The 24,721-nt window shown below is 49.6% G+C and overlaps 2 protein-coding genes across 2 annotated transcripts; one reads left to right on the forward strand and one right to left on the reverse strand.

Annotated features, from left to right (window-relative positions):
- The first annotated feature begins 31 nt into the window (after window positions 1–31).
- LOC127760042 (protein STABILIZED1-like) lies at window positions 32–17,284 on the forward strand. Its single transcript, XM_052284252.1, is given in 6 exon segments — window positions 32–565; window positions 567–655; window positions 657–2,521; window positions 3,476–3,745; window positions 4,491–4,621; window positions 16,598–17,284. Coding segments are annotated over 3 exon segments (2,460 nt in total). The 3' UTR covers window positions 2,494–2,521; window positions 3,476–3,745; window positions 4,491–4,621; window positions 16,598–17,284.
- Window positions 17,285–17,691: 407 nt separating this feature from the next.
- On the reverse strand, window positions 17,692–21,022 carry LOC127758587 (cyclic dof factor 2-like). The gene is made up of 2 exons (XM_052283924.1): window positions 20,696–21,022; window positions 17,692–19,463 (listed from the first exon to the last, which is right to left on the reverse strand). Exons 1-2 carry the CDS (start codon window positions 20,840–20,842, stop codon window positions 17,958–17,960), a joined length of 1,653 nt encoding a protein of 550 aa, XP_052139884.1. The 5' UTR covers window positions 20,843–21,022; the 3' UTR covers window positions 17,692–17,957.
- Window positions 21,023–24,721: the final 3,699 nt, after the last annotated feature.

The raw sequence follows: 24,721 nt of genomic DNA on the forward strand, positions 1-24,721 counted from the left end.
GGACGCGGTCCGGGAGGGCATCGACCGGAGGATGGACTCGCGCCGTAAGGACCGGCGAGAGGCGCGGCTGAAGCAGGAGATCGAGAGGTACCGCGCGTCCAACCCTAAAATCACCGAGCAATTCGCCGATCTGAAGCGGAAATTGGTCGATTTGTCAGTGCAGGAGTGGGAGAGCATACCGGAGATTGGGGATTATTCGCTTCGTCGCAACAAGAAGAGGCGATTTGAGAGCTTTGTCCCGGTGCCTGACACCCTGCTCGAGAAGGCCCGGCAGGAGCAGGGGCATGTCACCGCATTGGACCCCAAGAGCCGTGCAGCCGCCGCTGGCGCAGAGACGCCATGGGCGCAGACTCCGGTTACCGATCTGACAGCCGTCGCCGAAGGCCGTGGCACCGTGCTTTCTTTGAAGCTGGACAGGTTATCCGATTCGGTATCCGGTGTTACTATTGTTGATCCAAGGGGTTACCTGACTAACCTGAAGAGTATGAAGATTACTAGTGATGCTGAAATTTCTGACATAAAGAAGGCCAGGTTGTTGCTCAAGTCAGTGATACAGACGAACCCAAAAGCATCCACCAGGATGGATTGCTGCTGCTAGGCTTGAAGAGGTTGCCGGCAAGCTTCAGGTTGCTCGGCAGCTCATCCAGCGTGGCTGCGGAGTGCCCCACGAATGAGGATGTTTGGCTCAAGGCATGCCGGTTGGCCAGCCCAGATGAGGCAAAGGCCGTGATTGCCAGGGGTGTGAAGGAAATTCCCAATTCTGTGAAGCTGTGATTGCAGGCAGCGAAGTTGGAAACTAGTGACTTGAATAAGAGCAGGGTTTTGAGAAAAGGGTTGGAACACATTCCTGATTCAGTCAGGCTGTGGAAATCAGTAGTAGAGCTTGCAAATGAGGAGGATGCAAGGCTGTTGCTTCACTGGGCTGTGGAGTGCTGCCCATTCCATTTGGAACTGTGGCTTGCACTAGCGAGGCTGGAGACGTATGACCAAGCAAAGAAGGTACTTAACAAGGCAAAAGAAAAGCTCCCTAAGGAGCCTGCCATCTGGATTATGGCTGCAAAGCTGGAGGAAGCTAATGGAAACACCGAGTCAGTAAACGAGGTGATTGAGAGAAGTATAAAAACTTTACAGGGAAAAGGATTGGGTATTGACAGGGAGGCATGGCTAAAGGAAGCAGAAGCTGCTGAGCATGCTGGATCTGTGATGACTTGCCAGGCTATTGTGAAGAACACTATTGGCGTTGGTGTTGATGATGAAGACAGAAAACGCACATGGGTTGCTGATGCTGAGGAATGCAAGAAGCGTGGTTCAGTTGAGACAGCCCCTGCCATCTATGCACATGCGCTCAGTGTCTTCAAATTCAAGAAGAGTATTTGGTTGAAAGCGGCTCAGCTTGAGAAGAGACATGGGACTGAGGAGTCTCTTTATATTCTCCTCAGTAAGGCTACAACATACAATCGACATGCAGAAGTGCTATGGCTTATGTATGCAAAGGAGAAATGGCTGGCTGGAGATGTCCCTGCTGCCCAAACCATTCTTCAGGAAGCTTACGCTTATCTTCCCAATTCAGAGGAGATCTGGCTAGCTGCCTTCAAGCTTGAGTTTGAGAACAATGAACCAGAGAGAGCAAGAATTCTTTTGTCAAAGGCCAGGGAAAGAGGAGGCACTGAGAGGGTCTGGATGAAATCTGCCATTGTTGAAAGGGAGTTAGGGAATGTAGACGAGGAAAGAAAGCTGTTGGAGGAAGGTCTGAAGTTATTCCCCTCATTCTTCAAATTGTGGTTAATGCTTGGGCAAATGGAAGACTGGCTTGGTCATGTAGCCAAGGCAAAGGAGGCTAATGAGAACGCACTGAAACACTGCCCGAGTTGCATCCCTCTTTGGCTCTCTGTAGCTAATCTAGAGGAGAAGATAAATGGCTTGAGGAAGTCACGTGCTGTTCTCACCATGGCAAGAAAGAAGAACCCAGCTACACCTGAACTCTGGCTTGCAGCAGTTCGAGCTGAATTGAGGCATAGGAACAAGAAGGAAGCTGATGCTTTACTAGCCAAGGCATTGCAGGAGTGCCCAACAAGTGGTATCTTGTGGGCTGCAGCTATAGAGATGGTGCCACGTCCCCAACGTAAAGCAAAGAGTTCGGATGCTATAAAACGATGTGACCATGATCCCCATGTCATTGCAGCCGTGGCTAAACTTTTCTGGCATGATAGGAAGTTTGATAAAGCTAGGAGTTGGTTGAACAGAGCTGTTACTCTTGCTCCAGACATTGGAGATTTTTGGGCCTTGTACTACAAATTCGAACTACAACATGGAAACGCTGATACACATAAGGATGTTGTACAACGATGTGTTGCATCAGAACCAAAGCATGGAGAGAGATGGCAAGCAATAGTGAAGGCTGTTGAGAACTCACACCTGTCGATTGAGGCCCTTCTGAAGAAAGCTGTGGTGGCTCTTGGCCAGGATGAAAATCCAAATGCTGTAGATCCCTAGTCTGTATCACTTTTAACTTTAAATTAAGGTATTTGGTGCAATCTGTTCTCAGACTTCTCTCATAGAGAACTTTGCTATTGTGTCCTTTATTGCCATACTTTATGAGGTCATATTGTAATGCTTTTCGCTGTGTTCTATTTTACTGTTCAGCTATAAGATATACAGTATTTATTATTTAAGAAATATCATGACCAGTTTTTAAGATTTGACCTCCAAGTAATTTGTTTGAGACAAGCAGTGTTATCATTTATTTTGTTGGTATCATTAAGTAGCTCTACCTTAAAATCTAGCTAGGTTGTGTGTCAAGGTAGTCGGAAAACTCAATTATAAGCACTACGACTATGAAAATCTGTTGATGCTGTATTATGCTCTGTGCACAAATGCAGCAAAATCCATGGTAATTATACAATTGTGTTTATTCTTGGCATGGCCTTAAGGTTCTGAAAGAATATACTTATCACCTTCTCATCTACTTAATTATATTTCGGTTGAAGATTGATTTTGTTTTACTCCTTAGGTTGACTATGTTACCTCAACTGAAGTTTTTGGGGAATGTGGTATGGCAATTCTAGGTCAAAATTTGTCAATCTTACTACTTCCGTGCCATAATATAGCAACCTAGTATATGTTCAGATTCATAGTATTAGGATATGTTACATCCTATACTAGCAAGATTATGGGACGAAGGGAGTAACAATGTAACATTGATTACTGAGCAATCTGACTAAAAACTCACCAGGGGGCTGCTCCAACCATTTGTGATTTTTGAATGTGCATTTTAGCCAGTATAATGGTCAAGCTATCTAATTTTGCGAGAAAACATAATAATTATCCTCTTCCAATTCTAACTGTTGGAGCAGTGGGTTGATAAAATGTCTAGGACAATATACCACTTTCAGGAGCATAATTTAATTTCTTTTTGTTACCAAATTTATATTTTGTAAGAAATCAAGCATAACTATGTTACCTGTTCTGCTCACAGGTCTTCTTCTGCAGGTCGATAAAGAAATATGTAGAGAAAGAAATACAACTAGACAGTGAACTGGGATGCACTCAAGCAACTGCTTCTGCTACGACCTCGCATTCTCTACCCACCGAACTGATTGCTGCAGTCCCCCAACCGTGAAGCTTACCTGAAGAAGCACCAGGCATGCCATTGCTCCAATGTGATTGGCTATCTCTAGTTAATGGTTAGCAATATTCTTGAACTACCATGACCATGTAGACAATATTCTTGAACTACCAGCACCAGGTATATTGTTTTTATGTCCTTAATGGTTAGCAATATTCTTGAACTACCATGACCATGTAGACATTGTCCTTGAGATACCTACCACAAATTGTTAGCTTGGTGTATTTGCTAGTCGTCACTAGATTCTCAGGAATGATGCAATGTTTCTTGGGGCTCTATTTATTATCTGTGCACTAGCGACTTTTTCTATGGTTATAATAGCTCTGTTTGCCAGTTAGCCACATTGTTCGTGGATTAGTTTGTGATTGACGAAATACATGTTTGCAAGTGTTCTAACTTTATTTGAGATTAGTTTTCTAATTTAATTCCGTAGCAAAGAATTGCTTGCAAGTAACAAATTAGTTCTAAATCTGAGGTTCCCAGTACAGCCAGTTTTCTTATTTGGCAGGTCATTCAAAACTTCTTTTGCAAAGGCACAAACGTAGTGCTGATCGTTTACAGATATAATTTAGATAAAATTAGTACACATATATCGTGCATCTTTGTTTTTGTTAGTTTATTTTTATGTTTGTTGAAACCACACCTTCTGGCCAAGCCTTAAAGAGTCATATGAAGGACTTATCTTGTTGCAAAATGCTACCGCATTGTATGAATCATAATTGAACCTTCTTAATAGATCTTCCTTCTATATAATCCCAGTACATGCCTTCCTTGTTTTACCTGCATCTGGCTGTAAACCATCATATCGATTAAATAAAGATTTTAGTTTTACTTATTTAAATTTCTGTTGGAAAATCTCTGGCAGACCAGGAGCATGAAGCATTACAAGATCAACTTTCAGGGAAGGATCATTTTCAAACAGTTTTGTGTATAAATGGGACAGTCCCACTGCTGCCTTCCTTGGCGTCGGCAGAAGAGCTTTGTTCTACATGTAAGGTATAGTGTTATACAGATATCATGCCATCAAATGAATGTTTCTTTCGGCAAAGCTCTTCTCCATTTCATGTGACTAAATTATACAATTCTGAAGAAACTTCATTTCACCTAGAATTTTCATGTATTCCATTTTATACTATACTTAAACAAGAAAGTGTTAGTGCTTGCATTTGATATGGGCATCCAATGCAATGCTTAAAATATTATAATACTTAAGCAAGAAAGCTATAGAGGCATTAATTGGGACGGACATCCGGCAGCAGTGTATGGACGATCTAAAATTTTGAATCATCTAACTAAATTTCTTTTTTTTTCAAATTGTAACTAATTTTCTCTTATTGTCTTTTAGGTAATTATCATTGTGAAAATACTATTGTATGTGGCTGAGGCTAAGATCAATTTTTTTCCTTCATATATTGTCGGAGGGTGAACCCCTCAAGCGGGGGACCATGGGACCCCCTTTCCGGTTCGGACCGGGGACGCAGGTGAAGGATCGAGAATCGTTGGGGAGAGAGTGAGAGGGGGTCAGGCCCCTCAGGAGCGATGAAAGATACTAGGGGTTTAGACAGGTTCGGGCCGCCACAAAAGCATAATACCCTACTCCCATGTGTGGTTGATTTCGGTGGGAGAATATAAGTGCTTCCTATTTTTAGGATTTGTCCCCCCTCCACTGGGGCATGGACCTCCTTTTATATCTCAAGGGGTTACCACAAAGGCCCAAGACCTAGCTTCAAGGGTAAGGAAAACATTCTTTACAGACAATTAATGCTTGTCTTGTCTTCCGACGAGCGGAGCCACGCGCGCCTTACCGCGGCGTGGGTCCATTCCATCACGCCGAGCGACACGGGTGGACACCCGTGTCATTCCTTCTTAATTAACGACGATTTCCGGCCGCCTGTTCCCACCGTTGGGCGGAGATTTCTCGAACAGAACGGTATAAGAAGATTTGGTCTGGGTTCAAATGAGAGGCAAAAAGCCCCTCATTAATGGCGACTAGACGGGGTGGCGTAGGCCACGTCCCCTGCCAGCAGCAGGCGCGCGCGCAGGGCACCCTGTCCACCGTCACATTAGTTACTCCGGTCTTGAGTGGCCGGTTAGTGCGCCTGCACGCCGCATTTAATGCAACGTGCCGCGTTGACACCCCTCAATAAATGCCGTAGGTGGGTGCTGAGAGTGCCCGCCCAAGCTGCACACACGAGGCGCAACATGGAGGGGGTTGGGGCGGCCCGACCCCTGCCGTGGCAGGTAGCCAACACATCAACCCCGGGCATAGGGATGGCAACGGGGCTGCACCCAACGGGTTTTGCCATCCCGTCCCCGCCCCCGTGGCTAAATAATTTTCCCGTTCCCATCCCCATCCCCGCACACTGGGGAGGGTTTTCCCCCGTCCCCGCCCCCGTCCAGGTAGGAAGCACCCGACGGGTGCCCACACCCGACGATGAATTCTCAGATATTAGAGGAGCAGCAGGCAGAGAGTCTAATTTGTGGTAGAGAATAAAAAATCACCCAGAGAAAAAAACTATTTGAAATAAGCATAGACATCCACAAACGTCTTTTGAAGATACACATGCATAGATCTATTTGATTCATCCCCAACAGAGAGCTATAGAAGCATAGAGTCCAAAGAAATACAAGAAAATAAAAAGGGCAAGTAAATGCTAGTAAGAGTTTGATGTGCGATGGAGCTCTTGCTTTGTCGCACAGGACAAGCAAGACTAGAACACCTCGCTGCTGCAGTGCAGTTAGCATCCTATGGTTGGAAGCTTGGATGTGGTAACGGCGGAGCGAGAGCGACGCAGACGCTTGTGTAATGTTGCCTTTGATCCGGCGACGACGGCGCAGCACTTCTGCTGCTTGGAGGCGTGGCTCGTGCAGGCGTGCTACCTTGAGGACGGCGACGGCATGGATGCGTCAGTGCAGTGCGGAGGAAGGGACTGGAGGAGTGCGTATTTGGATCTGAGAGGAGGGGTGTGCTAGGGTTTCACTAGAATATATATGTGGACCTTCGAATTGGGCTGTGTAACTGAGCTTTTAGCTTCTATCTGGGCTGCGGCCTTGGGGGATATCTACCTGTCCCTGATAACTCTTGGCCCCATGGGGATTCAGGGCCGGGGTGTGTAGAACACCCCCGGCCCAGGCCCACCCGACGGGTGGCTCATTTGGCAGACAACACACCCATGGGGAGTGATATGCTCCCATTTACAGACCCTAATAGAGGTTTTCCCCGCGGGGGATCGGGGGTCGGGTCCCATTGCATCCCTACCCAGGCACAACCCTCCTCGAGGGGGGGGGGAGCGTCACGTGGGCTTGAGGCGGCCTTCTCTCTTTGTACGTGGTACCCCCGGGCCATATCACCGACAGTAGCCCCCGGCGTTAGCTCTGACCGGCGCTCTTTGCAGACGGCTAGGGTTGACGCCACTCCTCTCGGTCAATGGCTTGTGGGCCCGGTCTTCGTCCCACGTGGACGGATTCAACGAGTGTGGCCCCCACGCCTAGGCGGGGCTAGAGCCACGATATAACCTCGAAAACGTGGAATCCGGGCGAAGTGGGATTGCCTCCCTTGTAATGATGGGCCATCACTTCGTGATTACCGCATCTTACGGGGGCCGTGAAGATAATGATGGGTGCACGAAACGAAGAGGGTAGTTCTTCGCGGTAACCGTGCGCAATTAGGGTAGTCGTGGCCCCACCCGCATTCTGACCGAAACGGCCGCGCGCTGGAAACAGGCGCGTGGTGAATCGAGGGGGCGGAGGAAGTGGCCGCGAGAAACGAGGAGCCGAGGTGCAGAGGGAGGATAAAGGGCGCACGAAGGGGTTTTCTTCCCCTCCTTTCGCTACTTTGCTTCTGCCGCTCTCCTGCGCCCCAACTCAACTCGCATCTTGCTCTTCCTTCGCCACACTCTCGCTCCCCGTTCCCCCTCTTGATGACGTCATGACGCGGAGCTCAGCGCCGCTCGATGGCAGCATCCTTCCCCCCTCTCGCATTACAAACGAGAGGTTCGCGGGGTTGCCGAGGAAGTTCGTGCCAATGCCGTCCGGGCGGGCAACGGTGATCTACGGCGAGGCTCGTCCAGCGCCGCAGTACCCCGAGCGATCTGTGTTCTTCCTCTCCTACGCGATGGTGGGACTGATCCCGCCCTTCTCTTCCTTCTACGACATGCTGGATTTCTATGGGATCCAGATGGCGCATCTCACCCCGAACGCCGTGCTGACTCTGGCCATCTTCGTACATCTATGTGAGATGTTCATCGGGGTGAGACCATGCCTCCAGCTCTTCCGGTGGTTCTTCACCATGCAGCTAGTGTCTCCTCCGACGGAGACCGGGGGCTACTACTTCCAGCCGCAGCCAAACATGCAGCAGCGCTATATCGGGCAGACTCTGTGCAAGAAGTGGAACGACTAGTTCTACACCGTCCACCCCGACCACCCTCGTCAGTGCACACGGCGAACTAGCAGGAGGCGCCGGTGCTGGGGGACGCGTTCAACACGGCCCTCGATCGCCTCGTCGGGCTGCGGTCCCTGGGGCTAAACGGCACTATGGTCTTCGGTGATTACACTCGCCGGCGGCTCGCGCCTCTCCAGGAGTGGGCCCGGGGCGAGTGGACGTACACCGGCCCGAACAACTCCACCCGGACCCACCGGGAGGAGACCTAGGACTGGAGTTTGGGCGACCTGAAGGCAGTGGTCTAGAGGGTGCTCAACCTCGGCAATGTCGAGCCGTCGCTGGTCCCCGAGGGCATCCTCCCTCTCTGCTGTGACCCGGTGCGGGACTCCATTTTGGCCATTATGCAGACGGTGGCTGCCGACGCGGGGCACAGTGGTGGTGGCGGCACAGGTGGCAGCCGCGTTCATGGGGAGCACGCCCTTTCGGCCGGGGGAGTCTAACACGGAGGACCCACGGCCGGGAGTTCAGGCTACGCTCGTCCCTCCGACTTGAGAGGAAAGCGGAAGCAGAGGGATTCCTCTCCTCCCCTCTCCTCGGCCCCCATCCCACTAGGGCGGCACGGAGCGTGTCGTTGGCGGGCACTTAGCGGGTGCCACGTCGACGGCCCACAACCGCCGCACCGCTAGAGGCCGGAAGAAGAAGAGGCTGCGGAAGATGGGGAAGACCGAGCCGTACCGGGGGGAGTTCATCAAGCCCCCGGAATGGAGCTTCAAACGTTGCCCCTAGAGGTTCGATCTCGACGCGCACGTTGCACACGCCCTTCCAAACTTTCCACCCCGACTCTTGCTTTTTTCGTCCTTTCTCCCCCCCCCCCCCCCCACCTTTTTTCTAGCGAGGTCTCTTCTCGGGGTACACCATGGGTAACCCCCCTCCCCCCGCGTTGGCCCAAAGTACCCGGGCGCGATGAAGCCAGGCCCGGCGCGCGGGAGACCGAGGCGGAGAGATCGGGTGCGAAGGCGGAGCCCCGGGTCCAGAGGAGGCCCACGGCCTCTGACACCGCGCCCGAGGACGAACCCGAGGCGAGGGCCTCAGGAGGCGACCCGGGCGCGGGAGACGATGCGTCCCGCTCGGCAGATGGCGAGGATTCCTCGGCTGTGCCAAGGGCGGAGGCCGCCCGGGGGGCCTCTGCCGCTGACGCCGCCGGGAGCGATCTGGCGTTGGCGGGGGCGGTGCCCAGGACAATGGGGGCAACGCATTCCTCCCGGTGCTGCAGATGCTATGGCCTCACGCGCGCAGTGCGGGGACCGGCTCCCCTTCCACCCCCTGGACCAGGGCCCCGACCACCGGCGGGTCATCAAGAGGGCGCGGTCTCCTTTTTCCTCACCGGCTCCAACGGGCTCGGAGCCGCTTCTGCAGGTGATGGCGACGACAAACAGCACCGTCATCGAGGGGCTCAACGCCCAACTGCAATCCCTACACGATGAGCGAGCCGCGCTGCAGGAGGAGTGGGAGCGAGTGGCGGAGGGGCAGTGTGCCGTGGAGGCCTTGGTGGCCGCAAGGCGCACTAGCTCCGCCTGGCGGAGTTGAAAACGCGGGCCGAGGCGATGGAGGAGGTGATGCGGGAGATGGAGGAGGAAAGGGTTGCGGCCCTCATCGCCACTGACACCATGGAGGAGGCGGTGGGCGACATCCGGCTTGCTGACGACGCGTACTCGGCCGCGCTCCAGGAGAGGAGCGACGCCGTGGCGGTTCGGGAGCTCCGGGCCTCGCAGGCCGACGCGTCCCTGCACCTAAGCGAGGAGGTCGTGGAGGCCCGAGCTGCACGAGCGGGCCTTATCCCTGCTGAGCGCCGGCGCGAGGAAGCCGTCGAGCTCCGGTCTCGGGAGATGGAGCGGCGGGCTTGGGAGATGGAGCGGCGGGCTTGGGAGATGGAGGATCGGGCCCGGGCTTTGGACGCACGGGAGGAGACGCTAGCAGCGCACGAGTCCGCGGCGGCAGACCGGAGTAGGCGAACGCCGAGTGGGGTCGCGCCCTTGCGGACGCCGAGGTGGCCGCGCGGCGCCTGGAGGAGAGCCTGCGCCTTCGGGAGGGAAGCTGGCGGAGGCGCGACGGGAAGATCTCGGAGCGCGAGTCCAAGGTCTCCTGCCGGGAGGCGGCGGCACGGCGGCTCGCCAAGCGCTAGGATGCATGGCGGGCCGCGAGAGCCGGCACCTGGAGCACGCTAGCATGGAGGGGCCGACCTGGACCAGCGTTCAGCCGAGCTCAACGCTCGGGAGAGGAGCTTGGCCTTGTCGACTCGGGGCGGCACGACACTTGAGGGCGGGGGAGACGCCACACGGGAGTGCCTTGCCGCGGCGGAGCGCACTATCTTGGAGAGATCGAGGCCCTCCGCTTTGAGATCCACGCTGGGCCTCAAATGCTTAGGGATGTCGTTCTCCTGCTAACTCTCGCAGGACGCTGGTCGGGGATTTTGGTCGACCAGAACGCCAAGCTCCCCGCCGGTCTGACCGGGCTCGCCCGTCGGCTGGAGGAGGTGGCCATCGAGTTGGAGCAGATCCCCAAGGTGGTGGACGACACGGTGAAGTTGTCGGCAGCGCTGGCACAGGAGGCGGTTGAGCTGGTGCTAGCGAGCCACTGGGCCTACGACCCAGACTTCTCGCCCTTCCTCACGCTGGATGACTCCCTCCCCCCCAACAAGAAGGCGGCACGCGCCGCGGTTTAGGAGGCCGTGGATGTCATCGTGGGCCAGTTCGAGGGGACAGCCTCCCAGTTCACCTTTGCTTCTCCCTCCGATGACGAGGAAGACGAGGGCGAATCCAAGGACGCCAAAGCCTAGGAGAAGCCCGGCGATGGCGACGCGGCCGACGCTCCAGGTCCTTCGGGGGGAGCGGGGAAAGCTAGCCCGCACTGAGCCGTAGCCTGTCCCCCTCGCCCCCCCCCCCCCCCCCCCCCTTCCTCCTTTATTTGCTTGATGTACATAGCTCTTTATCTTTAAAGCACTTTTGTTTTACCTTAAAACCGCGTGTTAAGCTTTTTTAAGTGAACGACTGCCTTTGCTCGCCGTATGTCTTATCCACGTTTGATGTCTTTCATGTGCCTGCATCGAGATATCCATATGTTTGTGAGTTTTGCGATTGACGAAGGGTGCCAACCCACTTCTTGCTACCGCCGAGCCTACTTGACTGGGGTCTGGGCTCGAGCTGCGTTCTCGTGCGATATGGGCCGGCGCTAGAACCGTAGGGGAGATCCACTAGCAGGCTGACCAGGCCGAGGGTGTTGCGACCTAGGGTCGGGGACGACCTGATCTCGGCCCTTTCGAAGCCCCCTGCTTTCGCAACACCTCAGGGCACGACTCGCGTCTGGCCCCCTCTTGGCGTCTAGACGGCTCGAGTCACCGAGAGCAACGTGAATGCCGAGAGCGTCCCAGTTCGAGTAAGCACTCGAGAGAGGAAGGCAAAAGTGGGCATAGCGGATAAGGTAGAGACAACAAAAAAAAAGTTTGCTATTTAATAGGTACAATAATACAAGTGGTGGCAGCCCCCGGCCAACGCGGCACGACGCGAAGGTCGTGCGGGGTTGGCCCGAGCCCAAGGTACAAACACTTGTTGTCTTCACGGGTAGAACTTGCAGAGGTGCTCAATGTTCCACAGGTTAGGCAGCTCTATGCCGTCCTTCGTGGGCAGTCGGACAGAGCCCGGCCGGGGGACCGATCACTTTGAATGGTCCCTCCCACATGGGGGAGAGCTTGCTCAAGCCCGCGCGCGCGTTTAGACGCGGCACAAGACTAGGTCATTTACTTGTAGTGATCGGGTCCAGATATGGCGTTGGTGATAGCGCCGCAAGCTCTGCTGGTAGCGGGCAGCCCGAAGGGCTGCGCATCACCTTTGTTGCTCGAGGTAGTTGAGGTCGTCACGCCGGAGCTGATCTTGATCGGCCTCGGCGTACATCGTGGCTCGGGGGGAGCCCAGGGTCAGCTCAAATGGCAGGACAGCCTTGCCCCGTACACAAGGAATAAAGGGGTTTCTCCCGTTGCACGGCTCGGAGTGGTCCGGTTGGTCCAGAGCACCGCTGGTAGCTCCTCAATCCATGAACCCCGTGCTTCTTAAGGACATTGTACGTCTTGGTTTCGAGTCCCTTGAGGATCTCCATGTTTGCGCGCTCCACTTGACCGTTGCTTTTGGAGTGGGCAGGTGAGGTGAAGCAGAGCTTGATGCCCATGTCGTCACAGTTGTTGCCAAAGAGCTCACTAGTGAACTGGGTGCCGTTGTCCGTGACGATGCGGTTAGGCACCCTGAAGCGGGCAATGATGCCCCCGATGAACTTAAGGGCCGAGTGCTTATCGATTTTCACGACAGGGTGAGCCTTGGGCCACTTGGTGAACTTGTCGATGGCGACGTAGATGTACTCGTACCCTTGGCGGGCCTTCTTGAAGGGGCCTAGGATGTCCAGCCCCCAGACTGCGAACGGCCAAGAGAGCAGTATTGTCTGCAAAGCCTGGGCCGGCTGATGGGCATGCTTGGCATGGAACTGGCATGCTCGGCACTGCCGAACCAAGTCGGCGGCGTCCTGGAGCGCGGTTGGCCAGTAGAAATCTTGGCAGAAAGCTTTGCTGACCAAGGAGCGCGAGGAGGCCTGGGTGCCGCACTCACCTTCGTGAACATTGGTAAGGAGCTCGATGCCCTGTTTCTGAGGGATGCACTTCAGGAGGACTCCATTGGCGCCGCGTCGGAAGAGGGTCTCTTCCACCAACACATTCCTTTTGGAGACTTGAGCGATTCGCTTGCCCCCTTCGCGATCCTCTGGTAGAGTCGCGTCTTGGAGGAATGCTTGGATCTCCATCATCCAAGCAACCTGTCGAGGGGCGTCAGTGCTGGCCTTTGCAGGCCCCGGGGCCTGGACTCCATCGGGCTCCTGGGGCTGCATGGTCACGTCGGGCTCCCACGCGGGGGGATTGAGACGCGCAGATGGATGGGCGAGCCTTTCTTCAAAGGCGTCGGGTGGGGTTGGGGCTCGCGAAAATGCAAGCCTCGATAGCTCATCAACGACGTGTTCTCCCATCTGGGCATGTGACGAAGTTCTAACCCATCAAAGTGGCTCTTCATACGTCGCACTTCCGGGATGTAGGCCTCCATTTGAGGGTAGAAGCATTGGTACTCCTTAGAGACTTGGTTGACGACCAGCTGAGAGTCGCCCAACACCAGGAGGCGGCGGATCCCCATTTTGGCCGTCGCCCTGAGTCCGCAAGGAGTCCTTCATATTCCGCCATGTTGTTGGTTGCCCGAAAATCTAGGCGAACCAGATACTTGAGGATGTCGCCGGTCAGTGAGTTCAAAGTGACCCCGGCACCGGCGCCCTGCAAGGTGAGGGAGCCGTCGAAGTTCATCACCCAGTGCATGGTCGATTGGCTATGACTGGGGGCATCTCCGAGCTCGGGGGCGGAAGGCCCGAGCGTTGGGTCAGGATTGACCGATGGGGTCCATTCTGCCATGAAGTCAGCGAGGGCCTGGCTCTTGATTGTGTAGCGTAGCTCAAAGTGGAGATCGAACTCCGAAAGCTCGATGGCCCACTTGACCACCCCGCCCCGTACCCTCTCGGTTGCGCAGTATCTGACCGAGAGGGTAGGACGTCACCACTCTGACCCGATGCGCCTGGAAGTAGTGACGCAATTTCCTCGACGCCACTAGAACTGCGTACAACATCTTCTGGGCTTGAGGATAACGGGCCTGGAGGTTAGTGTAGTCGATGCACATCCTGAGCTTGTCGTTGGCCTTAGGGACGACGTCCGGGTTCACCAGCCACTCTGGATGGACCACCTCCCGGATGAAACTGGCCTTCAGGAGACGCGCCACCTCTTCGCGGATGAAGGCCTAGCGCTCCGAGGCCTGCCGCCGCACCTTCTGCCGGATGGGCCTCGCGTCTGGTCATACGGCAAGGCGGTGCTCGATCCCCTTCCTAGGGACCCCGGGCATATCCGATGGCTTCCGTGCAAACACATTGGCATTTGCCCGCAGGAACGAGACGAGCATGTCTTGTTACCACTAATCTTGGCGGTCTTGGACGAGTCGTCGCCAAGCTAGACCTACTTGATGGGCACCTCATCGCTCGAAGTCCTCTGTTTCTTCGGGGCGCGTGAGGTTGAGGCCTTGTGCCTTCCGCCGCCGTCCTCGACTTCGAAGGCTGCTCGCGCGCAACTCCACGCAAGCCAGCGCGATCTTGACATCGCCGTGGACGGTGATGGGGCAGCCCGGGCCCAGCATCTTCAACTGAAGATAGGCGTAGTGGGCCGCCACCATAAACTTCACCAACGCAGGCCTCCCGAGCACCCCGCGTTGTAGGGCAGATTGAGATCCGCCACATCGAAGTCGATCCGCTCGGTGCGGAAATTGGAGGGCCCACCAAAGGTGACGGGGAGCGAGATGTGCCCCAGCGGCTAGGTGTGGCCCGGGGTCACACTAATGATCGGCAGTGACGGCTTGAGTTGTATCCTCGGGTCCTTGATCACCTCGAAGGCTACGGGGGACAGGATATTGAGGGCCGCGCCACCGTCGATCAAGACGCGCCCCATCTGACATTGCATATGGTGGGTGAAAGCACCAGAGCTAGTTGACCCCCCTGGCGGCGCTCGCGGGGTGGTCGATTTGGTCGAAGGTGAGCTTCACCTCCGACCAGCGCGACCGCCGTGCAGGCTCGTGGGTGGGGACAGCGGCCAGAAGCTCGCGCTTCATGGCCTTGAAGCTTCGACGGGAGGCGTGGGCACATGCCCCTCCGTGATGGTGGTGATGACGTGTTGCGGCTCCTGGAAGCCGAGGTCTGCGTCATCGGGTTCCTCGATAGGGGCCTTTTCCTTGGCCTCACTTCGCCGGGTGTTGGACGGGGCCGCTGGGGCTCTCTCCTCCCGGCGTCCCTCTTTCCGCTCCTGCTCGTATTTTTTGACGCGTTTGGCCAAATTCTTGACCGAGCGGCAATCGGCGAGGCTGTGGTGGGAGGTGTTGTGCACGGAGCACCATTTGTCCGCCGAACGCCCCCCGCTGGAGGTGCCGGTGTCCTTTTGCTTGCCACCTGCAGCCTTCCCCTTGCGCTGGGGCCGCGAAACACCTTTGGCGGCAAGGACATGGCCCTCATCGTTGGAGCGGGCCGACCTCTTCTTTCTCCGCTTCTTCCGCCGCTCGTTGCAAGCGGCAAGCTCGGGCGTGGCTGCGGCTGCGCTGGAGCCGGAGGAGTTCCAGGTCCAGGCCTTCTCCTTGCAAGCCACACGGTCCACGAGCTCAAAGAGCTCTGCGGTATTCTGGGGCTCCTTGGAGGCTATTTTCTTGAGCATGCGGTTGTGCCGCACGCCCCCCCCCCCCCCCCCCCCCGGCGCGAATGGATAGATGACCGCATGGGCGGGTATGCAGGGGATGGTGTTGCGCACCTGGCAGAAACGCTGGATGTACTACCGGAGGGACTCATCGTCTCGCTGCCGTACTGCGTGTAGGTCCACTTCCTCTCCTGGGCGCGGATACGTGCCCTGGAAATTAACAACGACTACCGGCCGCCCGTTCACACCGTTGGGCGGGATTTCTCGAACGGACCGGTATAAGAAGATTTGGTCTGGGTTCAAATGAGAGGCAAAGAGCCCCTCATCAATTGACCTGTACCGCTCTGTGCCAGGTGAAATTAGTGTGATACACATCAAATTAACAGGGCTTCGTTAATTTTAATGATGGGTCAGATGGGTACTGACTACTTTCGCATTATTTTCAGACATCAAATTAACAGGGCTTCGTTAATTTTAATGATGGGACAGATGGGTACTGACTACTTTCGCATTATTTTCAGAGAGAACTAGTGCATCACGTCACATGCAGTACTTGATTATCTGAAATTATTCTATGAAACAAAAGCCGAACAGTTTGCTTCTTTTGAGTAATTGTCTGAAGTTAAATTTCTTGGCAGCGGATATGGATTTTAATAATTCTTATAGATGCTTAATATATGTACGGAAAAATGAAGGTTTTTGTGTTGACATGCTCTGCTATCTTAATCCTACTTAATCATTTTATCCAAGTTTTTCTGGAATCATTGCTCTTGTATGTCTTGAAATTTGTTTGTAATGCTTTGCTATCAGTGCATAACAACTGATAATTTGAGGTCTATTTCAATAACTTCTGTTTCTATCAAAGATTGTGTGTTATTCTGTACGGATGGATAGCTTTCAGCAACTTCCTCTTAAATACTGATAAACATGGAAGTCCACAATCGAAGTACTGGTTGAAGGGAAAGGTCGGAACATGGATGTATGAACGTGATATCTGCATCTAATTGTATACTGTGAATTCATGGGTGATAACTTGATCAGCGTATTTACAAATTAAGACTACTTTTAAGATAATGAAAGTGATGTTCATGGATGACCACCTTTTAGGGAATCAAGCTTTGTTTTTCATGCACCAGTAAAATTTCTCGTTCATTTCTTCACTTCTATTAAGGAGTTTAGGATAATATGATTTGAAAACACTTATGATTGGTTGTTTTGAATTGCATTGGTATTTTGGGGTACGGTTTGCTTGCTCAATTTGATGCATATCCTTTTGTTCTTTTGCCGTTTCCAGAGCCTACGTTCGAAGGACCTTCAGCTTCATGTTATTACCTCCAATATGATGATTGACGCTTTGCTCAAAGGAGGCAGATAGGAATATGCCATGGATATGTTTAGTCCAGAATAATGTGGCCTACAATTTATTTAATGATTATTTTCATTGGAGCTTCTACTGCTTCCCAGCTACCTCTTTTTCTCAAAGAGGAAATATATGCAGCATGTGCAGTCCCTCCCTGAGAAATACCGTTTTCAAGTATCACATGCAGTATTTGATAATCGAAATTCTGGTCTGACAATAAGACCAAATTGCTACTTCCTCCGTTTCATATTATAAGACTTTCTAGTATTGCTTACATTTATATATATGTTAATGAATCTAAATACTATATGAATGTAGGCAATGTTAGAAAGTCCTATAACCTGAAACGGAGGTAGTACTTCATTGTAGGACTCATCTGAATCCTTAGTTTTTATAATCGAAGTATTGTTTAAAGTCAAAGATGTCAGAACATGGATGTATAAACCTGATATTTAGATCAGTTATGTAATGTGATCATATTCTTGGGAGATAACAAGATCAGTTTTTCAGTTGTTATGTGCTTATGAGTTAAGACTGCCATTTCGGGAATTAATTATGCTGTTCTATGAACAGATATATTTTCTTAATCCCTTATTCGTTTCTTCTAAGCGTTCTTTATGTTGGTTGTTTTTGAGTCTGCTAGCTCAATTTGATTCATCTTTTTGGCCTGTGTCATGAGGTGGTGCCATTGGGAGCAGAACAAGCTGTGTGAAGATTGATTTCCCAGAGAACATTGGAAATGACATATAGATTCTTACGCATGGCATTTAATCTTTTTCAACTTACTCTTGCTGATTATTGTCATAATTTAACAAATACGGTTAATGATGGTCCTATTGACGGAACCATCAATATCCTGTATATCCATTCAGATGCTGTTCATATTCATCTTTTGTCCATTACTGCACCCAACTAAAAATCTGTGCCATATGAATCAAATCAAGTGTGGTTAGATTGATTAATCTGAATCTTTTGCACTCCTTTTTTTTCTTCAAAAACAAAGATAGACATACCAATGTAGTATAATATACTAGGAGAGCTAAACCAGGTGAGTGTATTTTCCTGACTTAACCTAGATGTACACAACCAGTTTGTCAAGTATTTACAATACATATACATCTCGATGTAGTTTCTCATGAAAGCGCTTTGCAACTCCTATCCACCTCAAGTTAGTGGCTGCACAAAAAGCTCTCTCCTGATCCTTCTGAATACCGCAAAACCTCTACTGCTATACACATTTTACAGTACACACACTGTGCTGACAAAAACTATAGGAAATTCAACAGGTAAAGAGTCAAGAAGTCTCCTGGAACGACTGCGACCGCGACAATGCAGCTGGGTTTGCCTTAAGAGCACGAGCAGGACGAGTCTCTGATGCTGCTTGGCCTTTGCTCTCACCTTTGGACTGGAACGGCTTGAAGATGCCAGGGTCTCCAGGCTTGATCCCCAGGGTGGCCCAGATGGAGCTCTTCGCCGCCTCGTCGGGATCGTCGATGCGGAGCGTCTTGGGAACCCACAGTGATTTCTCCTCCTTGTCCTCCTTCAGTGGGAGAGAGGAGTCCCTGGAATGCTTCCCCAGAGGGGAGCCATTGCCTGAACAGCTGCTGTTGCTCGACGACGATGGAGACATGCAGCCGCCATTCGTTCTGATCCACGGTATGTTCCATGCCGTGGCCGGCCAGCTGGATAAGCAACCCCATAGTGCAGGTGGCACTAGAGGGTATGGAAATGGTGGTGCAGAAAGCCTCGAGGCAACCGGCATCATGGGGGAGTTCATGTTCATCCATGGAGCTGAACTGGTGCTGCAGCTCTCAGATTGGGAAGCAGACTCTGGCATGCTTGTACCTGGCACCATCATAGGAACGTTGTTCCATCCTATGTTCCATGGGTACATGTAAGGAGCTCCAAGGTAGTACTGCGGCACTGGGCCGACTCCGTTGCAATACACCGGCGTGCTGTTCTTGTCAACTTGGGCTGCATTTTCAGGTAACACGTTGTGTGATGTGATTGAAGAGATGCAAGAGTTATCTTCCTGATTTTCACCCGTTGGTACTGCTGCAGCATTGGTTCCATTCTGCTCCTGAATGTTCAGCACTGATGCCATCGATTCACAGAGTGGCACCTCAGGCCCAAATTTGAGAACTGTTTCGTTTCTGCCAATTGGTTGTATAGGGGTCGAATGCGCAGATGCGAAAGCTTCAGGGTTCATTGACTTGGATATTTCCACTCTAGACCCCATCATGCAATCAGGGGCCATCAGTAAGTGACGGTAGTGCAACGATGAGCTCTTGCTTTTGCGCCTCCCAGCACCAACAGGTACATTTCTCATGGTTCCCCCGGCAGTCCAATACCTTTGGCAGTTCTTACAGAAGTGCCTGGGTTGATTAACATTGTAGTTGTTGTAATAACAAAACTTTGTGTCCATACTGTTGCACCGAGGGCAAGGGAGAATCTTATCTGGCTTCTTAAGTACCTTGTCCTGGCCTGATTCATCATTTGCTGTCTTTTCATTTTCATCTTTTGAGTCTGATGCTGCTTTCTCTTCAACGCTGTTCATCTGACCCTGATCTTCTTTTTTATTGTCCAAGGTAGATCTGCTGACTGGCTCTATGCTTTCTATTGACTCTGATGCATCAACCCTCATTTCATCATTTCCCTTCTCTTCTGGCACATCAGCCGTCACTTCATTATCCTTTTTCTCTTGTGGTGCATCGACCTTCATTTCGTTATCTTCCTCCTCTTGTGGCACATCAACCTTCATTTCATCATCTTTGCTTTCTTCTGTTTCCTTGTGATGATCCTAAAATATTGCCGTAGTGGATATTAGCAAGGTACTTCAGTTCAAACTTCAAAGAAACCTCTAATAATGAAACCCTTTTTGAAAAAAATCACTTTAGCAGGAAGTTTGGAAATTAAAGAAATGTAATAGGATCACAAGTCTATGGCATGGCAAAAGATAAATAATATCATGAATGAATCTTTCAAGCAAATGATATGCAACTATAATCACCTTTATTCAGCTTTGTGTTTCTTTTCTTCCAAAGAAGAGACATGTTAGCAAGCAGATATTCTACCTTTATGGGCCTAACACTTATTGTGTTGCTCCAAACATTGAAAATTGGGAGCATGAAACTATGAGGTGTACACCGGTAAGTAAATTCATAAGTTGGGTATCTGAACAATTTGGACATGCTAATCCAAGCCCAGTTGCACAGATCCTAATTCAATCGACTTTAGCTTCATCCATCCACAGAACATGCTGCAGAGAGATATGCCAAGATGATCCAAAGGACAACGGCCAATCATCACTAAAAATAAAATCATGCAGGTATTCTACTCTCATCTATTCACCGTCTCGTTCTGCCTCGGTACAATCGGCTACGTGGATTAATTGCTTTTACTGAAACCAGAACACATCCTAATTACTAGCTGAGAAAAAAAGCTGACCACTCTTTCGCTAAATGAAAGCGAAAAGCCATGGTGTAGAAAGAGAAAGACCACCACATGCTCAAAAGAACCTTAGATTTTGCATGGATGTCCTATTTTACACTCCTAACCACTTTTTGAGGAGGCAAGGATGATTACACCCAAAGTACCCAACCAACCAATTATGCTAATTGCCCTCTCTCACCTGCAAATACCCCCAATCACAATTAGCAATAACACAGAACAATTATGGGCAATTCTCTACTTTACTGCCGCCTAAGTCGAAGACAAGGACAAAACATGGTGTACGGACAGGTAGGATCATCCTAATTCTTGGCCTTATCCACACACCTAAAATCCAAACTGAACTTTTTTTTCATACACACCAACTGATCAGGGAAAGTGCCCCGTAACATTCACCCATGACCCATAGTTCGAATTCCTCACCTTAATCTGATCAAGAAGAGCTCAATTTCACAGAAACACATAAATAACAGCCTAAATTAAGCCGATCATATCAATCTTTTCCTTTCTCTTCCCCACAAAGCAACAAAACCCTCCAAACTCGAATGAAAAGCAACAAAATGCGCACGCGATTATTCTCACCTCATCCTGCGCCGCCGGCTCAACCTCCGCCGCCGCCGCAGCCGCCTCCGGCTGGTCGGAGCCGTCCGCCGCCGCAGCAGCCTCAGCCTCTGGAGCCAGCGGGATCACCCGCCCGAAGAGCTTTATGCCCGGATCCTTGTCACACATCCTCGATCCCCCCTCACCCACCAACAACCCGACAACCACCGTGATCCTCCGCCGCCGCCGCCGCAGCCGCTGACCGGAGCGGCGAGAGAAGAGAAGACGAGAGGGGCTAATTTGGAAATAAAACTAGCTAAGCTAGTCTCCTCTACGCATGGGACGAAATGGGAACAAAAAAGAGCACGAGAAATTTCATTTCAGAGGGGATTGCTCTTGCTATATTAAAGAAGGGGATTAACCCTCTTATACCCTCCCAAAACCCACTATTCTCAAACACACCCCTATAAAAGTTCGGAGCAACATCGGTTAGCCTAATAAGCCAAAACAAAAGCCAAAATTTGAATTTTCAAACTTGATTTTGAAGTTAAGATGTTTTCGATATAATTTCTTTATAGTATTGGCTTTTAAATCGCTACGAACAAATATATACCTATAAATAACTTTTATTTCCTAATAAGCCGTTTTGTCATATCAGAGAATATGAGCAATCGATGAGGCTCTTGCATACTCCCTCTATCCCATAAAAAATCAATATAGTAGTACTTAATATGATACATCATAATACAACGAATTTAGATATGTCTCTGTCTAAATTCGTTGTATTAAGATGTGTCATATACTCTCTCCGTCCTATAATATAAGGGATTTTGACTTTTTCCTTGCACTGTTTGACCACTCATCTTATTCAAAAAAATTTGTGCAAATATAGAAAAGGAAAAGTTGTGCTTAAAGTACTTTGGATAATAAAGTAAGTTACAAATAAAATAAATAATAATTTTAAAAAAATTTAAATAAGACGAATGGTCAAACAGTGCAAAAAAAAACCAAAATCGCTAATATTATGTGACGGAGGGAGTTCTTGTTTTTTTATGGAGGGAGCGTAGGTAAAGCCTGTACTGACAGGGGGTGTTTATCTAAATATCGGTTCATATAGGGGCGTGGAGGCGAATTGTCCGAGGCTCGGGATGGCGACGCGGGGGGCACCAGGGGCGGACAGCTGGCGTCCAGGTCAGCGGCGCGGGGGGCTCGTCAGCCACGAGTTCTCGTGGCTGGGAGGCGCCCGGGGTGACGTCAGCTGCTGCGGGCGCAAGGCAAGCGATCGAATCTCGCGAAAAAGCGGAGCCAAAAAGGGGCGGTCCAGGCGGCCACCCCGCCCCCCGCTTTTTCTCTTCTCCTTTCTTTTTCCTTCTCTTTTTTTCTTTCTTTCTCCTCTTCCTTTATCCTACGTGGCACGTGCTGGACGGAGGTGGGCCACGCGTGTCAGTGGGACGGCGCGTGGTGGGGGGCCTAGCGCAAGTGGGGAGTTAGTTGGTAGGGGTTCTAGCCTTCTAGGGGAGCTGACGGTGGGCCCGGTTGGCGCTGATTGGCTGATAATTTTTGTCACTCTTGAGCTGAACTGGCATGGGAAATACAAGATAAATAAAATCACCAAGAATTGTAGTATAAAATCCGAACCCCAAATACCCAAAATTGGGGTAAAGTGACACCAACGTGAATTATATTTTTTAAGAAAATTAAAATAACCAAGCATTTTAGTATAAAATACTGAACCCCAAATACCGGAAAATTGGGGTAAAATGGCACCAATTGTATTTTTTAAAAAAAAAACAAGATTAGTACTCTCCCGTTTCACAATGTAAATCATTCTAAAATTTTCCATATTCATATTGACGTTAATGAAATCTAGACATATAAATCTATCTAGATTCATTAACATCAACATAAATATGAGAAATACTAGAATAACTTATATTATGAAACGGAGGAAGTATAAAATACCGAACCCCAAATACCATAAAATTGGGGTAAAAATGTCACCAAGCGTGAATTGTTTTTATATAAAAATTAGAATCACCAATAATTTTAGTAGTATAAAATACCGAACCCCACGTCCCCACGCTCTACTAAAAAAACCAGCTGCAGATCAAAATCCGTTAGCTCATGAGAATGGTCCCGTCGTGCTCGTAGGCCACGTGGCTAGAGATCTTTCCCTGGAGACAATCCCATCCACAAGTTTTGTTTTGAGTAAATTTTTTTAAAGAAAATAGTGGGATTCCAACATTTATTCGTGGCACTTGTTACTCGCTCTCGGTCTAAGCAAATCATGGATTTGGGTTGGTTTTGTGTGCACATGTGGGGCCCTGGGTTGCTCTCGTCCACGTGGTGTTGCGGATAAAATGGTGGTGAGAAAAGGACGTCCATTTGGTGGAATCAATGTGTCAAAATTTTGAATTTAGAAGTACGTGTTTACATAGGCAAGGTCGCAAGAAACTTGTTTGAGCTACGGCTTATAAGTAGAAATGGTAAAAGGTTTAAATAGTGGACTAATTTTTTTCCTCATCTAACAATATATGAGAGCAAGATGATAAAGTTGTATAAGAACATCCCAGCGGCTCATCTAAATTTTATCCTCCATACTCCCATTTGGATGGCTATCTAAAAAGATTCCCACTCTATAACTTTTCACTTCAACAGATCATCCATATTACATCCTACATATACCAACATCCTATATTTTACTAATATTTTTCAACTACCACACATTTTTACTCCTATTCCTCTCACCTTTCACCACTTAAAAAAAATCTTGGGAAGTGGGTACTTGAGAATAGAGTGAGGAGAGAGAACCTCCATATTTAGCTTGGGAAGGGCTAGGTTTGGAGGACCTTTAAAAATGGAGTACGTGATAGAGACTCTGCTGGAGCACTGTTTTTCTCCTCCATACTCCAAATATCAAATGGATGACTAGATAGAGAAGCTGCTGGGGATGCTCTAAGTACCCATAGCTCATGACCCATTACCACCCCTATTTATAAGCCACAAACAATTTTGGACTTTAAACTCAATTATCTCATTTTAAAACATAGGGGTTCACAATGTGCACAATCACCGTTGTAAATACCCACGCCCAACTTTTATAAACACATCGAGAAGACTGACATCTGAAAAAAAAAAACTCAACCTTAAAGTTAGTTTAGTGTGTTGTTTTATCGCTTCCTAATCTTTCAACTCTAAATTTAGACTGCTAGAATTTGAAGTACAAAAATCTTATCCAAAATTTTCTACTCCATTTGCTACGTACTCCATCTCGTCTTGGTTTATATATAATTCACAGTCGTAGTTATACGAGCAAATGCCAGTGGTGTGTGCTAGCGAAATTACCCAGAATTGATACGTATGTTGAGTATCATGTTGATGGCTTGTTTGGGGAGTTTAAGATTAAGAGAAGCAGCTAATAGGTAGCCAGTTTCTGAGAATCTGAAAAGACTGGGTTTCCGAGCTTCTGACTTCTAGTTTATTTTTGGATTCTATAACTACAACTTAAGCTGAACTATTTGAAAGAACTTTTGATTGTAAGAAAAACTGCGGCAGCTAGAAGCTCCCCAAATAACCTTAGGCTACGCTTAGGAGGAGGGTTGGCACGCAAAACGAAGCACATATTATTGCATGATTAATTAAGTATTAACTATTTTTTTCAAAAATAGATTAATATGATTTTTTTAATATAACTTTCGTACAGATTTTTTTTAAAAAAAAACATACTCCCTCCGTTCTAAAATATAAGCATTTTTAGCATAGTGTTAAGTCAAATATTTTTATCTTTGACTATTAATAAAAAAATAAAAATTCAATCATATAAAATTGATGTTACTAGATATATCATTAAATAAACTATCATAATATACAACTCTTTTTATTTAAAACATCTTACTTTTATATATATTATTAGTTAAAGTAGTATGTCGTAGACCATATCAAACTTTTATATCAAACTTAAAAGTGTTTATATTTTGGGACGGAGGGAGTATCGTTCAGCAGTTTACAAAGCGTGTGCGTGAAAAAAAAAAGTTGAGTTGGCCAAACTTGGGGGAGGAACGCGGCGCA

The sequence above is a fragment of the Oryza glaberrima genome, chromosome 1 (genome assembly GCF_000147395.1).
Source record: "Oryza glaberrima chromosome 1, OglaRS2, whole genome shotgun sequence".
Lineage (NCBI taxonomy): Eukaryota > Viridiplantae > Streptophyta > Magnoliopsida > Poales > Poaceae > Oryza > Oryza glaberrima.